At 39.8% G+C, this 17,497-nt stretch overlaps 1 protein-coding gene across 2 annotated transcripts in view; it reads left to right on the top strand.

The window, feature by feature from the left end:
- The window catches only part of sema4c (sema domain, immunoglobulin domain (Ig), transmembrane domain (TM) and short cytoplasmic domain, (semaphorin) 4C), a 103,320-nt gene that overhangs the window by 71,137 nt on the left and 14,686 nt on the right, over positions 1–17,497 (top strand). For both annotated transcript variants that reach the window (XM_035165755.2, XM_035165756.2), the window contains exons 4-10: positions 265–419; positions 5,325–5,387; positions 7,285–7,383; positions 7,782–7,878; positions 8,366–8,485; positions 10,947–11,098; positions 14,663–14,838. In XM_035165755.2, the coding sequence (XP_035021646.2) occupies positions 265–419; positions 5,325–5,387; positions 7,285–7,383; positions 7,782–7,878; positions 8,366–8,485; positions 10,947–11,098; positions 14,663–14,838 (862 nt within the window). The remainder of the gene's footprint in view (positions 1–264; positions 420–5,324; positions 5,388–7,284; positions 7,384–7,781; positions 7,879–8,365; positions 8,486–10,946; positions 11,099–14,662; positions 14,839–17,497) is intronic.

Below are 17,497 nucleotides of genomic sequence, written 5' to 3'. Positions count from 1 at the left end.
CTGATCGTTCTGTGATTCACCACACTGTGCTTAATGAAGAGAAGAAATGTGGGAGAGATGAGGATGGATGACATGAAGCTATGGGCGGTGAGCGAGGCTCAGTGGTGTGAATAAGCAGAGACATCGACAAAATTGTGTAGTGTGAAATGTTCTTCTCAGGTCTGTCGTTTGTCAGCAGACCAGCTGAGCGACGGAGAGATTAGATATTTTGCACGTCACGTGTTATCAGTAACGTAATGCTGTATCTGTATGTTTTTTTATCAGATGTGCTGGACAGCATGGCGAGGTTCAGCATCCAGGGAGTGTTCAACTACAGCATGCTGACTCTGTCCGACCATGAGAGGGTCCTGTACGTCGGAGCACGGGAGGCATTGTTCGCCCTGGACCCCAACGACATTAGCAGGCAGCTACGACCACAGGTAATACCAACACGCACACACACACACACACACACACACACACACACACACACACACACACACACACACACACACACAAACACACACACACACACACACACACACACACACACACACACACACACACACACACACACACACACACACACACACACACAAACACACACACACACACACACACACACACACACACACACACACACACACACACACACACTTTAAATTATTTATTCTTGACCAGTGTGGAGGATTAAAATTTACAAGAATTCAATATGGACAAGGGAGGAAAAACAATTATATCCGCGACACTGCCTGACTGCCGCTGCAAACACCCACACACTTTGAAAGGCTTTTATAGAAATGCAAGGAATCAGCTCACATGAGAATGACTATCACAGAGCTTCATTCTGGGCAGCTCAGGCTGACCTTGTTTCATTCTTTCTTTTTTTGGCTCAGTTAAGGACTCAAGGACATTTGAGAACTCACCAAAAAATCTGGCAGATAATCAAAGAAATGTTACACTATCATAATAAAGTCCAATGAGTCCTTCTAGTTGTTGAGTCTTTTATTGGCTAAAAAAGTACAAACCGGTCAAGTACCTTAAAATCTTTTAATTTCTAATGTTAGCTAAGAGCTTTATTTCTTACAATATATCAACATTTCCAAAGCAGAAAACAGACCCAGGAGTATGGTTTTATATGTGCTTAATAAATAGTTTTTAAAGGGATGAACCAAACTGTTAAAGCATATTTCAGCCCACAGAAACAAACCTTGCCCCAAAACTAACTAAATGTAGTAGAAGGTCATCGAATACAGAAGAATACAGTTTTGTGACGATGTGATAAAAAAAAAAAAAGATTGAAGCTGGATGTCTAAGAACTTCCAAGTAGCTTGATAACTAACTTAACGTAAGCTTGAGAGCTAGCTAAAATGTTGACAAGATTTTATTGATTGTAAAAAGTAATGTCATTTGTTTATTATATGGATGATTTCTGAAGTTAGCTTCAGCTAAGTAGCTAAACTAGCTGAAAGGGCTAATTAGACTTTCAAGCCATCATTCTTTTAAGCTAGCTACCCAAAAATGAAATGCTTTTTTCATGTGTTTGACCAAGTGAAGGCTGAAGTTATATTTTTTAGATTCCTTTTTATAACCCATTTAAATGATCCTACTAAGAATATTAATTATCCCTGTTTCCAGTTCTATTTGTTAATCAGGATTTATATTATATGATGATATTTGGAATCTGTTTACTTTGTTTCCTGATACTTTGCCAGGTCATTACTTTATCTGGAGGTTATTTGTGTTATCAGGTGCTAAAAGCCTCCAACACTAATGGTGTGAGTAAGCTGCCAAGTATTAAGATCATAATATGTTTAGCTACAGGCTCCAATATTTCACCTCTACCAGAACAAACAGACCTTTTTCTCGAGGTTTATGATGTACTTTTTCAATTATGTTTTTTTTTTTTATTGTCCTTGTTTTAATTTGTGGATGTTGTGTTTTTTCTGCGAAGCACTCAAGGGCAAACTGTTTGTTAAAAACGCTACATAAATACCCTTGACTTGACTTTATACACATACACTTACACACATACAGAGACGCCGGAGCCTCAGAGACTCAATATCCTTTCGCCTTGTTCCTTCTGTAATTGGTCCATATTGCAATCAATACAATTACAGCAGTCCAATTGAGGCGTAGAGAGCAGCCTGCAGCGGTTTGGGGATCGTTCCCACTGTAATGAGCAGTTATTAGATGCACACACACATACACAAGCGGGGGCTGTTTGAGTGAGGGTTATGAGACTTACAGTAATGATAAGACCACCTGTTGTCAGCCCCCAGTGTGTGATGTAGAGTAAAGGAGCCAACAAAGAGAAATGACGGAGGGAGGACGAGGGAATAGTCCATCCCCTCTGTCACCATCTGCCCATCACTTCCTCAGCCCTCCTAACTGCTTCTTTCTGTCTTCTCTGCTGCCATGCTCACTGTCTGTCTTCATTAATTTCATGTCTGTATCTTTTCCCTGAATACTTTCCACCGATTGTTTTTTTTCCCAGGATTTAAGACTTTTTGGAGACACAGCTCCCATTTGTGTCTGAAGTGCTTTCTTTATTTAGTTTGATTCGGTCCCATGTTGATTGTCCATTGTTCCGTGGTCTCATCTATTAATTTTGTTCAGTGGTTCCTCGTGACAACTCAGACACCACTGATAGAATCCTTACAAACCCCTGTTTTATTTCTGTAAAGCATTTACACCACAAAATGTTTCACGGATCACGTGTCCTTCACTGCAAGTTCAAATGACATAGGATGCGGTCCACATGTCCACCTATCCTTGCTCTGCAGATCAGAATACTTTTCCAGCCTGCACTTCGAGTTACTTGAGAACTCGTGTTCAGCTTAAGGTCTTTTTTTATGCATTTGCTGTTGGCCAAAGCTGCAGTGTGATATAAAACATCCGAAATTAGCATGTGCTTTTCGAAATGTGGCCGGGTAATATCACTGACTTCTTCTCCAAGTAAAATGTTTCCACTTGAATTTTAATGGTGGAGAACTTTTCACTGACTACATTAAATACTGTTATTAACCAAACGTACTTACTCTCTGCAATCTAACTGTCACACAAAGACTCGAAGATGAAGAGTTGAGACGTTTGCCCTCGGGCTGTAGCTCATTATTAGTTCCATGTGTTAAAGGGCGAGAGAGAGAGGAGATTTATTTTGGCAGATGTCTCTTTGTAGGATGTTTGCCATCAACAATGGAAGCTACTGCTACTTGTTGATATGTGTGGAACCAATGAATTTTCTTGGACTCACTGTCTCATAATGTTGAGAGACAGACCAGGGACAAAGAAGAATCCCCTGGGAAATTATAAGTAACAATAAACTGTTGTTGGAGCTGTGCTTAATAGAATCTTATATTTATTCAAAATCCAAATTCCATAAATATAACCACAGATCCTGAAGATAATATTTCACAGCCACTGATCCTAATGATTAATTTAGTTATTAAATCTTAACCATTATAATGCCTTCACTTCTTCAGTGAACATAGTAAGTCTGTGAAAATTAAATTTGCATGTTCAGTGGACAGTACGATGAAGGGTAAGTGAATTTTCCTATGACTTGCCAGTAATATATTAGAAATCGTAACAGAATTCTTATTTAGCTAAAAAAAAAGACATATTCTATCTGGAAACATTTTTATGCCCTTGAATTTGTGCAGATATTGGATCACACCAAAGTTCATTTTCATGGTCGACCAGGTGATTCATTATTTCCTATTCACGACCATTAAAAGTCACTATTATTATACCACATAAAAGTAAGTATTACTCAAGTTTACGACTACTGGTATGTGGCAATAATCCATTGTTTGATTGCTGTTGGTTTAAATCCAGTCAAGTAAATCAAGAGTTTAATTGTGAAATTAGAGCAGCTCTCAGCCTGTAACGGTCAGTGTAATTATTTCTAATGGTGTGGAAATGCCTCAGTAAATACAGTTCATATTTTAGACCTCTGTCAATAGAGCAAAGTTTAGCCGTGTGTCACAGTCATTAAAAAAACAGCTACTGTAAATACTACTGGATAGCAACGGTCATCAGTAAAAAGTAGTACATGGAGAGTGCACCTGTCATCTTTATTTTCTTCTCACTTACATTTTTCAGCAGAATTGAACCTTCTGTGGGACAAACGCCTGTAGCTGGAGTCATACTTTATACAGGTGTATTTCTTGCCAGTCCATTTCTCATTCCTTTCCATCCTGTAGACAATAGTGTGACCATTAGGGAGTTTCACTGCAGAGAGGGGGACCTCACACTTTCCGACCAATAATCGTTGATGGGGCTGACTCCGTAGCACCATTGCCAGGGACTGAAACCAAAGTGCTGATTTGTCCCAGAACTACCTGGACAGCTCAGTCCACGGAGTATTTTCACAGATTTAACTGTATCATTAGTTCAGGGTGAACTAGTACAACTTGTGCTCCAGTCTTAACTACTTTTCACCTACTTGATGGATCAAAACCTATGCACCTGCTCGCATCTTTGTCTGCTATAGTGCATTTATCATCAATTTGTACTTTTCATCACCAAAATACACTCGTAAAATGGAAATAGTTTTGCTCTATAATTACTGAATGAGTCTGTGGTTGTTACCAAAGTTACAGGAGCTAGTGATCAAGTGGCTTTTGGCAAAGTTAAGCAAAGTGGCAGCAAAGAAATAATGATCTATCTCTGCACCCAATCAGAAAGAAATTACGTGATGTCATTTGAGTCTGTTTACTGTGTGCATTCATTTTTCTGGTGTACACCATAGCCTGCATACAATGATGGACAATGTGTTCCACTTCCTCCCACTGAGCCAAAAATGAAGCCAAAAAATGTTGGATATGAACAGCGCCATCTAGCGCATTTGGAGCCCGAGTTTTCGTTGTAGCTGTCAGGGTGTAGACGGGTTAGTGACACTGATATATGCATTTCACTAATCATGAGTCAGAGATATCTGTCAATCATTACGTTTTGCCCCAATTTTATATCATCAAATAACTAATTCAGACAAAACTTACTGGAAAATTAACTCTTGGACATCAGTGTTATAAGAACTACCTAAAATCACCAAAATGTATTTGATGTGCATTTTGACTTTTTAGCCCCATCCACTAACATGGAGGAGGTGGGGTGTATGAGCTGTACTGCAGCCAGCCACCAGGGGGCATTTGAGACACTTTGGCTTCTCTTTTTTGGAGCTGACATGTCGTCCATCTTCATATACAGTCTGCCATCTACACCAACAAATGGACATTAGGCACTGATACATAATATACTTGTGGATTTTATTAATTATGGGTCAAAGGCAGACATCATCTTTCCTGGATACATCACATCTGTCTCTGTTGTTTCTCCAGATCGACTGGCCGGCTCCGCAGGATAAGAAGAGAGAGTGTGTTACCAAGGGGAAGAACAACCAGGTAATGTGGATTTTTGCTGACAGAGTTGCTGTGGTTACCTGTGGGGTTTTTAAGACAGGAGTTTATTAGAGCAACATTCCTTAGGTATTTCATAACATCTATGAAGTCAGTGTGGGGTTTCAAACTGTAAACCTTCCAGTCATTACATTAGCTCACAGTGAAGAGCATCTCCCACCCAAAATCAACTTTTTAGGCGGTTTGATACAGGAAGTGTTTTGTCATGAACAACAGAAGGTATATGGAGGTCTCGTTCCGAAGCATATTGAGTCTTTAAGAGTTAAAGATCCTAAACACAATACGATTCAATACAATATATTCTTTAGCTATGCCACATTATATAACACACACTATAACTGCTGTGTGTCTACCCAAGTGTTGACTAATCTTTTCATCTAAGAGGCTATTCCTTTAGTGTATATAAATTTGTACACAATATGTACCAAACGGAGAAGCAGTCCATCAGTGCAAAGATGATTACAAAAATGTAACTCATCTTGATTTTTCATCTTATAATGATATTAAAAGAGAAGTAATTCAGCCTCATGCCCAGAGAGTGACTCGGCCCCAGCTCCGTACTTTAGTCTCTGCAAGAGCCTCCCGCTGCTCAGGCTGCATAAAGTGCATTTGCAAGAAGTCTCTTTAAATATTTTATAGAATCAGGCAGAGCTTTTTGAAATGGAGATAAAACGTCTCTCGTTGCACAACAGCAAATTTTGATGTGGTTTTAAACAGAAGGGGAAATGGTTCACTTTCGTGCTGCTGCAGCAGCAGCAACTTTAACTAAAATTGACTCCAACTGTAGTAAAAAATACATGTGGAGGAATTAGATTACCGGAGGTTTAAAAATGCTCTGATGCAATATTCAAACTTCACCTCCAGAAAATTGACAGTTTTCCTGTTTGTGGCGGATAAAAATCATGCATGATGGAGATGGTTGTACAGAGCTAAAATATCTGTGAATGCTGACATGCATATGGTAACAGGCATTTAGTCCACGTGCAAGAACAACCATATGGTGTTTACACAGCCCATCATTATGTTTAATGATCAGTCCTTTAATATAATGTTGTTGTTGGGGGCTTGAAACAGGCCTGTCTGCCTGACACATCACATCCTGATTATCCCCAGTGATTGTAGGAGCTGTAAAAAATAATTTAAAAAAATCATATTGCTTGTATAACAGCCACGATACTGATATTGTTTTGCTGCTTCAAAGGCAAGATCAACGGGATGCACTGAATAATTCATTCTTCCAGTACAAATCATGTGAGAGCATCTGTTCCCAATTCCATTCCAAGAGCTTTATTGTTCATCACAGTGCCAGCATTAAAGGGCAGTTCCCATAAAACAGTGCATATATTATACTGCTAATTGCTCACATATCGTTTAAATGGAAACAATCTGTCGCTTTTTTGTTTGGTGTAAATGTTGCTGATATAATGTGGCTGTATCACTACAATATCTATTAAGATTCTGTTCTCGACAGCACATGAACTCTTGCATACCAATGTTTAAGTTGACTGATGTCATCCAGCAAACCCCGAAACACATAAGAACAAAATCTTAGATGTGTGTTCAGTGTTTTTAACTTTACCAATTTGTTTACCCAGGACAATAAAAAATGGCTGCCGCCCCAAAAGATCCACATCTTCTGGCCGGCCAATCCCGACTGGCCGATTAATTTCACACATTTTTAATAAGGAGACATTATCTCAAACATTAACTAGTTTCAAGGTTATTGAGGCATTTCAGGTGAATTAGGATTTAAATGAAGTCACAATGAAGGATAACAGTAAATCTCTGAGGACATGTTACTGTACTTAATGGAAGACTTCACCTCAGCAGAGGGCAGAATAGCACTGTGGTTATTTGACAAACCATTCTAATTCCTTCACAGACCGAGTGCTTCAACTACATCCGCTTCCTGCAGAGCTACAACCACACATACCTCTACACCTGTGGCACATACGCCTTCCAGCCCAAATGTACTTATGTGGTGAGTATGCATGTATGTCCACGTGTCTGTGTGTGTGAATGTGAGTGTGTGTGCACGCGTGCTGCAATATGTATGCTTTTCCCCAGCAGGTAGTGAGCCATAGCAGTGCTGACAGGTGTCAAACACTGACAAAATAAAAATAAATGGAATGGAAATATTATCTCACGCTGTGTCAGCTGAATGTGTGAATGCTAGTGTGTTAGGGTGTATGTGTGTGCGTGCATACATGTGACACTGATGTGACAGGACAACATGGCGAAGGGTGAAGCTATGGTCCTTGTATCTGACAGACAGAGCTTGGTGCTGTGTCATGTGGGTCAAAATACATACTGGCCACAAACCAACCATGTTCCTAATTGTGTGTGTTTGTGTGTGTCTATGAATGTGTGCACTTGCAGAATGCAGACTTTTTTACCCTCAACATTGCAGCTCTTGAAGATGGGAAGGGTAAATGCCCATATGACCCTGCCAAGGGGCACACTGGCCTGATAGTGGGTAAGTTTGTGTGTGTATATATATATTTAAGCTCTATGCATATACACAACTTCACATGCACACATGTTATAAATACACCACAGACAAGACAAACAATATACATTTTTTTATTATATAGGTAAGTATCATTTGGATCATTTCATCACAAGAAATATAAACAGACTGGTGTTTATAAAAAAGTGAAGATCCTCATCTTTTTACAGCACCAGCAGAATCACAAGTTGCGCATAAAATTTCCACAAACCACTCACTGCAACATTTCCCATTTGTTTCGTACGATTGCACTGAGAGTCCACAAGTCTAATTTAACTCTGCATGCTGCATTTGCTTCAGTCTGAACAGCTTCACTGAATCTACTGGCACGATTGTCCATTCTTACTTTGGGGCCTCCCTGCTGAATCACTGACCTTCTCTCATTGTAAGCCTCTACAATAGTGTTTTGAAAAAGAAACAGTATTAAAGTAAAGCTTGTATTTTGTTGCTACAGATAAGGAGCTGTACTCTGCAACGCTGAACAACTTCCTGGGTACAGAGCCTGTCATTCTGAGGAACCTGGGCCTGCAGCACTATAGCATGAAGAGCGAGTACTTACCTGCCTGGCTCAATGGTAAGTTACACAAGGGACATTCAGAGAAAGCAATGGTAGGACAGATAGAGAAAAGAAGTTTGCAAAAAAGAAATTGATTAAAATAACATAAGAATTTTCTTTTTTGGGGGGCAATGCTCAAATTAGGTGTGAAACAAAAAAAGCCCCAAATTGCCAGTCTCAATTATTTCTCCTAGAATTCACAGTTCACTAAGTAACGATCATTTGCTTACTGTTGCTAAACCTGTTAAGTTTTCACTGAGTTTTTGATTTTCACATAGAAGTAAACAACAGCAGGTTTTTCATTTCAAGTCAACCGTCGCTCCGTATTTAACAAGTGGGCTGAAAAACGCATCTCCAGCTGTCTTATAATGGTTCACATTTTAAAACATCAACTATATAAAATTGTTTTTAAATGGGCACTTAATGGCTGCATTCATGTTAGGATGCTAAAAGACTGTTAAGCTAAAAGCTGGCTCAAAGTTAGCATCCTCACCAGTTAATGTTGCAGGTAGAAGAAGGAACAGCTTTCTGCTGGTATTGCAGATAAGACAGTGATATAGATGGTGACATAGTTAAAATTCAATCTCAACATCATTTTACTCTTACGTAACCCCGCTTGGTTGCTTTCTATAGAATGTAAAGCAACACAGAGGTTGAATTTCAGTCTCACTTTGTATTTTCAAACTAAAATGTTTCATAAATTCAAATAAAAAGGCATTAAGAAGAAGAACTGAAACATGAATATTTTAACTGTAATGTGATCTTGTGTGGTAGCTTATGATTCTGCAGCCTATGCTTCTTTCTACTCAATAGGTTATTTGTAATAGCTAGAAGCCGTGTTTGGACTACTAGCTAGTAGTGGATAATGTGTGATTGACAGCTAGTACCATCCAGGTGGTTCAGGTGGCAGGTGTTGGTGGGTTGTGCTGTGTGTTTTAGTCACACTGACCCATCGCTCCTCATAATATGGACTTCTGGTTTCCAAAAACCTGTATGGAGCTGGACTAAATGCCCTCAGGCATCAAAAGTGCAGCTCACATACCGATGGGTGTTGTCACTTTTTTGAGATTAATAGACTGTTTAATGATTTTCTTTAGCTGTGTGTGTGTGTGTGTGTGTGTGTGTGTGTGTGTGTTGGTTTTGTTAAGGTGATAAAAGAAGACCAGACGACAGTACAAAGAAACCGATTATCACCTCGTCCATTGCAGTGTGCTGGGAAAGGGTTTAGAAACCTGTCACGTTTAATATTGAAAAATTATACTCGGAAGAAAAGTTAAATTGATGGTAAAATATGCTTGTGTGGAATTCAGGAGTGTTAGGTTTAGGTTATTTTCTTTTTTCCCAAAATACAGAGACACTGACAAATTACATTTGTATTCAAATCATAGAAATCACATTAGGCTTGATAATGAAGGACTTTTTAAACAGGCTTTCATTTTTTTTAAAGTGCCATAAACGTGCAAAAGAACAAGAGACTGAGTTGCAGGAAATGAAATGCAGGTCTGCGTCAGCAAAGGATCGTTATCTTTTTGTGTGTGTGTGTGTGTGTGTGTGTGTGTGTGTGTGTGTGTGTGTGTGTGTGTGTGTGTGTGTGTGTGTGTGTGTGTGTGTGTGTGTGTGTGAAAATTGATGTTGAAAGAGCGTTAGCATTGGCAATGAAAAGATAGAGGTGAGGAGAATGAATGGAGAGGAAGGAAGGAAGAACGCAGACGGGGCTGAGGTTTGCATGTTTGATGTGCAAGTTTTTTATTCCGGCTGATGCAGATATTTTAATAACAACTAGACCTGCAATTAAACAAGCCTTACTTTAATTTAAGCTACTTCTGCCCAGTTTAAAATCATTTAATCGGCCTGGTTTTTGAGTTGTAGTGTCCAATGATGGTTCAGAGGTTTTTAAACTGAAAACAAAAGCTCATCTAAGGAAACAATGTATCCTTGTAATAAAAGAAATGCCTTCGCATAAAAATAGTTCAAGCCTCCAGCTGCCTCAGTTAAAAAAAAGTCTTTATCTGCCTTTGAACCTAATGAAGACCAGATAAAGAGAGAAGCTGAGAAAGACAGCAGCAAGGGAGGACATGAGAGAGAGTGAGAAGGACAAAATGGACTGTGAACAGGGAGCACTGGAGAGACAGAGAGCGAGCGATGACTGGAGGAGAGATAAGGCGAAGGAGAGAGTGATAATAGAAAAGAGACAGAGAGGTGAGACTGGGTGGTAGGGAATGAGATGGAGGTGTCAAGCTTGAGTGTCTTTATGTGTGTGTGTGTGTGTGTGTGTGTGTGTGTGTGTGTGTGTGTGTGTGTGTGTGTGTGTGTGTGTGTGTGTGTGTGTGTGTGTGTGTGTGTGTGAATCAGTCCACATGCACCTACGGGCTGAAACTGTCTATTTATCCTACTCTGACTTACATATGTCTTTACTAGTTTGTACATTCTCTGAGACCTCTCTCTCCCTCTCTTTGTGTGTGTGTTTGTGTGTGCGCAGAGCCAGACTTTGTGGGTTCTGCCCTGGTGAGGGAGAGCAGCGGCAGTAAAGAGGGCGACGACGACAAGATCTACTTTTTCTTCAGTGAGCGAGCGTTGGAGCTGGACTGCGACACGGAGCTCAATGTGGCCAGAGTTGCCCGCGTCTGCAAGGTAACACACACTAATCACAACTGATCTCTGAGCAGATTCAATTAGGGATCTCCCAAAAAACCACCTTATCCTCACTTTCAGTGCTGTGTACCTGTGGAAGTTTATTAATGAGGGAAGCAAACAAAAAGTACAAACTAATTCAAGCAGTACTCAATCTGCGAGTGACTATTTAAGATTAAGCAGGAATAGATCTGTAAGCACAAAACGAGGTCTGACTGTAAAATAGTAGTTTCATGCATGATTCACTTAAAATCAGCTGTTTTCTGCTTCCTACAGCTGTTTGGACAGATGTTTCTGAACACTTCATATTGTTAGACAGCCCTTGCTACAGTTGATGACCCACAGAACTGATATACTTACTTCTACAGCTGAATGAAGATATACAAAATAAATGTTTATTTTAATATTTAGTAGTAAAATATAAGTGTGATTTATAAATATAAATATATATATACATAGCTTAGCATTAGCATCATTAGCATCATATAGCTTGATGACGTTTACAAAGTTATGTTAAGATCCGATTAGTTGGTCTGTCATGTAACGGTTACAAACTTCCAGACCTGAGAGCGCACAATTTTCTTAAAAGTGAAATAAAACCATAGTGTTCACTTAATACAATTTCTCCATGAACATCGGCTGAAAAGATCGCTAACATTACGATTTTTTCTCAAATGACTCTCCAGTATTCACAATACACATGAGAACTTATTATATTTTTCCTGTTCATCCACCATGCTATATACAGGCCAAGTGGTGTGTTTGATACTTTCTTTTCAATTTCTTTTACAATTCTTTGAATTAAACTGCATTTCTTCTGTTCATCCACTATGTCATATGCAGGCCAAGGTAATGCCCTAAAAGTAAGAACAGTAGAAACTTACTTTCTTTACAATTTCTGTAAGACATGCTCTGATAGATTAAAATAAAGTTCCTTTTTTAAAGAAACTCTTAAAACTAAAATAAATAAATGAATTTGGGTAATCTGGGACTTTTCTTTTTTCAACTTAAACTTCTTCTTCCTTTCGATACCTTGTTTACACATTACATCAACATATTATACCTTTCTGTAATCCTTAAGATGTGTTCTAACCACACCAGGAGAACGAATGGAGATATTCTACTCAGAGGAGTCATGGCACGACATTCAAATTTGACTCCAAACCGCATCATTTACACCGTGTTTTTAGCCTAAATGTCCCCTGTGATCCACGCGCGAACGCGGCTCCAGAGGAGGATTACAGCTGACATTTAGGCTAAAAACATGGTGTACATGACACAGTTTCAAGTGACTGGGATCACATGATGTCCATGCTAAACCTGTAGAAAAGTCTTGTTGACTAGATTTTGTTGGAACAGGAAATAAACAGACTGAAGCGTAGGTGTCCACGATTACCCAAATTCACCAATAAACCACAAACAAATGGCTGCATTAACACCAGCATTAGGTGAAGACAATTGCATTGACATAGATTTATTTGGTAATTAACACATTAATTTGCTTAATGAATGGCCTTGTTAGGAGTATGGATTAGGTTCAATATATCATTGTGATCATGCCCAGACATTTGAGGTGCTTCTGGTTGTGAGGAGTCAGTCAGTGAGACTTTAGAGACTTTCTTTTTATTATGTATGATTCCAGTGACCTTTTTTTGGTGACTCAAGCAAGAGTTTGGTGTCATGTTACAGCGACTAACGACCATATAATCCCAGTCAGAACCCTTTAAACTGACTAGAATAGCGACAGATTGTCAGCAGTCTGCGGAGTTGTGTGCAACTGAGTGTACAATATATGCAGTGTTTTATGGGAAGTTCCCTTTCATGTCGGAGCTGTGATGAACAATAAAGCTCTTTGGATCAAATTAGAAACAGATGCTCGCACATGATCTGTACTGGAGGCTGGAGCGATGAATAATACAGGGCGTCCTGCTGATATTGCTGCACAATGTCTATATCTCACTGCTGTAATGTGAGTATTTGCATTTATAATTCCAGTTTTTTTATGGCTTTAATCACTGAGGGTAATGAGAGAAAATCTGGTGACTGGGCTTCTTTTGAATCCAAAGAATAAGCTGCATTTCAGCATCTCAGGGTCCAGACGCTCTTTCAGAGGGTTTTTCCAACATGACAATAATTCAGTCAGGCTAATCGTCTGGAACAAATGTATACTTGTTTGTTATTCGGATGCAAAGAACACAATGTGTGTACAGAGGCATTCATGAGGTGAATGTCAGGCTAGGGAAATGCAACATTACCAGCAGCAGCCAACCAGAGCAGAAAAGGGAAAAGACGATCAGGATAAAAAGTATGTAAATACCAGGTTTAAAGCAGAAGAAAAACATCTTGATCTTGGATAGAAAAGTCTAAAATGCCAGAGATGCAGATTGAATGGCAAAACACGCCAGGTTCCCGTGCTGCCTCTGCCTCCTCTCTCCAGGCTTATCTTAACATTTGATGTCGGGTAGCACCTCGATTTGCATTAACATGATTTGATTGGCTGGTGCCTTCAAATTGATTCAAAGGTTGAGCTCTTTTCAACTTCTACCCCAAGCAGCACAAGCAAAGGCATGCAATGGAGCCACAGTGCATAACGTCACCCCTTTCAAAATCAATAAGCAGCGTGAAGCCTCCGAGGCGTATGTGTGAGTGCTCTGTGATGACTTTGGTTGCACCTCATAGTGATGTCACAGTGTTCTGACCAAACAGGTCAGGTGGAACTTTGAAGACTATCTCTGTCTGTAGCACTATTTTTTATGTAGCTCTTTCTTCTTCAGAGAACATCTGCACACAGGTCATACTCACATGTCTCTCACTGTTATCAACAGTTCACTGTCTGTTTCTGGGATGACTGTGAAGGTGCTGATATGGTAGATAGCAAAAACAAACTTGTCTGTGTCTCATGATCAGTTAGTCTCTCTTAGTGGGACAGAGGTAATTGGGATCGACAATTACCATTAGTTAAAAACGAGATTTAGTATAGTAATATAGTAGTATTAGGTACCCAATAGTCTGTAGCCCCATGAGGAATAACCCTAAGTATGTGTAAGTATGACATAGTTAACGGAGTTGGGTTACTTCACACAGTTTCCTCTTGTACTGCTCATCTCTCTTCTCCCCGATATGGGTCATCTCTCCTGAACCTTCTTCCAGCAGTCATACGATTTCCATCATGCCCTACAGACAGACGCATTTTAAAACATAAAATAAATGACAATGCTTTAGTTAATAATGTGCCATAAATGGTTCTTCCACAGAAATGTTACATCTAGTCAGTGCTGGACAAGATGTCTCCTGCTTCACTGTAATGTCTCTGCTCACTGCTGTGACCCTGAGGTCTCAAGTTTCCACATCACACTTTAAGCTGAATGCTGGGCCATGACTGGCTGCTAATTTCTTATCACTAAGAAATAGGATTTTCCTCAGTACAATGGGTGGATCTGTAAACACAACTTGTCCAACCTTGCACAATGAAATAAATAAAAAGACAAATTAAACATATACCTTCAAGGAACTTATACATAATTGTTCCATTTCATAGATAACACCTAATGTGTCCTTTCTCAGGGGGATCTGGGTGGTACCAGGACCCTGCAGAAGAAGTGGACCACCTTCCAGAAAGCCCGGCTGGAGTGCTCCCTCCCAGAGCGTCACATCTCTTTCAACAACCTGAGGGCCGTCTTCACGCTGCCGGGGCAGGACTGGCGAGGAACCACCTTCTACGGCATCTTCCACGCACAGTGGTGAGTTAGAGCAGCCACTGTCACAGACATGAAGCAGTAACTCTTCTTCAGTAACCTCGGGTAAATGTGAGTCAATTACTATGTCTGCAATCTGCTAGACACAACATCACCATGCCGACATGTCAGATACTGGGCTTTTAATAATATCATGAGTCAGACATGATGGCTCCAATTATGCTCTTTGTGCGATTAGGAAGTCTAGTTACTGTGTAATTGGGCCCTTAATGAAAACAACCGATATTACTGTGAGTTATTTTGAGTGGATACAACTCAAGTGTGCTTCAATGTGTTGTATTAGTTTTGTTAGGGATTTGCTGGCACATCTTGTTCCAGATGATAGTGAACCCATTTACTTTAGAGTCTGACTGATTGAGTTTAGCACCCTTACCTTGCAAAGCAAACTTTTATGTTAAACTCTCTTTCACACGCCAAAAAAATTTTAAGTAACTTTTTCTTGAACCACAGCATTCTTCTCTGACTTTATCACCATCTACTGGCCCGGCATGCTTGTATGAGTTATTAGTTGCTATTTATAACGATGGTCATGTGTGGGATGACATTTTTTTAAAACTGAGGGGCAAATATCTCTTTCAAAAAAAATGTCACAGTAGGAACACAACAGGAAGCGGACAAACTCCCATGGGAAAATTCAAAGCTTTGTAAAACTTTCCATTGTAAATTGCTGGTTAAATTAGCCCAAATGATTGACTCATTGGTCTAATAATAATTTATCTAATTTCTTACTATGCATTTCAATTTGACTTTTGAATATTTACTTCCTCCTGGGAGCAGAAATCCATCAGGTCACAATTTTGAATTACTCCTGCTGAATATTTGTGGGACTGATCATAGCAAACAAATCGTTATTGCGCACAAGTAGAAGATGAATGAGATTCAAGCTTAATTTAATTATAATTATGGACCATAGATTGTACAATAAACTGCATGTGTACCTCTGTGATTTGACAACAACAAATCCCCTTCAACAACTGATGATCTGAATTTTCATCTGGACAAATGTAAACAGGAGCAACAAACGCACAATTCTCTGGACAGATAACATGCTCAACATCTTGACATTAAAAACTCCTCATCTGGTAAACACTGTCCATCAGCGATGCAAACACAAAGTCGGCCTCCATCCGCCTCCGTAGAGTGCAACAGCTCAATCTTGTTTGTTGGGACGGAGCCAGGTCTCTGCAAAGATGTGGGCATAACAGTCCCCAATCTCCCGTTGAGGAGTGAGCCTGAGTCCCACCTCATCCATTTTATTTTCCTGCGACCTGATGTCAGCCAGAAGTAGGCTGACTAAATGAACAGCCTTAGGTCCAAGCTGACTTAGCTTTACTCTTATCCCGGCTCGCTTCGCTCTCTTTCTGGGTCTATGCCACAGCTTTCTGTGATGTTTTTAGTCTGGCAGCTCTGGCTGGCCGAAGGATACAGAGGGTGGAGATGGTTTGAAGATCCTCTGCACCTTATCCACATCCCTGCAATTCTTTCCCCAACATTCTGTCATATGTTATTATACCTCATAAATAACCTTTATTTGAAATTTAAGATGGAGGGGTATATTTAGGGGTTGCATGATAACACAAACATCAAGCAACAATGGTGTAATTAGAAGGGCTGACGACACTACCTTAGTTATAGTTGGGGGCCGTCTCATTATAGGTAGAATAAAGATTGGCAATCGTTGGACCACTACATAACATTAATGTGTTAATGATTTACTTATCAACAAAGAAGAAGGAACAATGCCACAAGGTTTTCTTTGGAAGGAAAGTTGGAGACTTACCCTCGTCTTCCTGCGGGCAATGCCCTTTGATGTGAGTCTTTTGTGTTCTTCAATAAGATATCAAATCACAAAGTGAACCAGCTTTGAACTTCAAGCTTTGTTTCTTCATTCAGAGCTCCTATACTGCTGCGCTGGAAAAAAAGGCCAAAGCATTTTTCTCTGTATGAGTCGCTGGGGATTCTTTAAGGCCCTCTGGCTTTGATAGAGATAACATTAAGATAATTGAACATTATGTAAATGATGACTCGCAGTTCGAGTCGCAATCTGAGTGAAACTGCATGCTTTTTAACTCGCTAACACACCAGCGCTGTCCTTTGGATTTGACGTTCACCCTTTAAAACCCATGGCTCTGCGGCTAAGTAACAGGACCTGACAGATTGCAAAAGCACTTTCCTCACTGGACAAATCACATTATATGAATTAATGGACACAAACTTCTTTCCTGTTGACAGCTTTCCAAAAAAAATGACTTTTTACAGCCGCACTTGTAAAATGTCTGAACTCAAAGCTGAACTGGAGCAGAGTAACCTCAAGGAATGTCCCAAGCAAAACCTGCAATAAGACTGGAACTGTGGGACCAGTGGGACTGGGACAGAATTTATTAAGCTTGTTTTAGGGCATAAAGCTTTGATTAAATATAAGTTTATGTCTTTGTGTCGACATGTGAGTCACTTAAGCTGCTTTCAGATATGCACTGAACTCCAAATAATCTCCTGACATATTCTCTAAAGGGGCTGTATATGAGAACGCAAATGTCCAAGTGAGAGGTTTTCCCAACCAGCCCCCCAGTAAAAACTTCTGAGAATCTCCTTATGAGCCCACGTGAGACAGCAGGAGATCCTCTGGAGGATTCACTGCGAGTAC

This window comes from Hippoglossus stenolepis, chromosome 9 (genome assembly GCF_022539355.2).
Source record: "Hippoglossus stenolepis isolate QCI-W04-F060 chromosome 9, HSTE1.2, whole genome shotgun sequence".
Classification (NCBI taxonomy): domain Eukaryota; kingdom Metazoa; phylum Chordata; class Actinopteri; order Pleuronectiformes; family Pleuronectidae; genus Hippoglossus; species Hippoglossus stenolepis.
The sequence above is the reverse complement of the archived record's forward strand: the minus strand, read 5'-3'. Positions and strand labels throughout refer to the sequence as shown.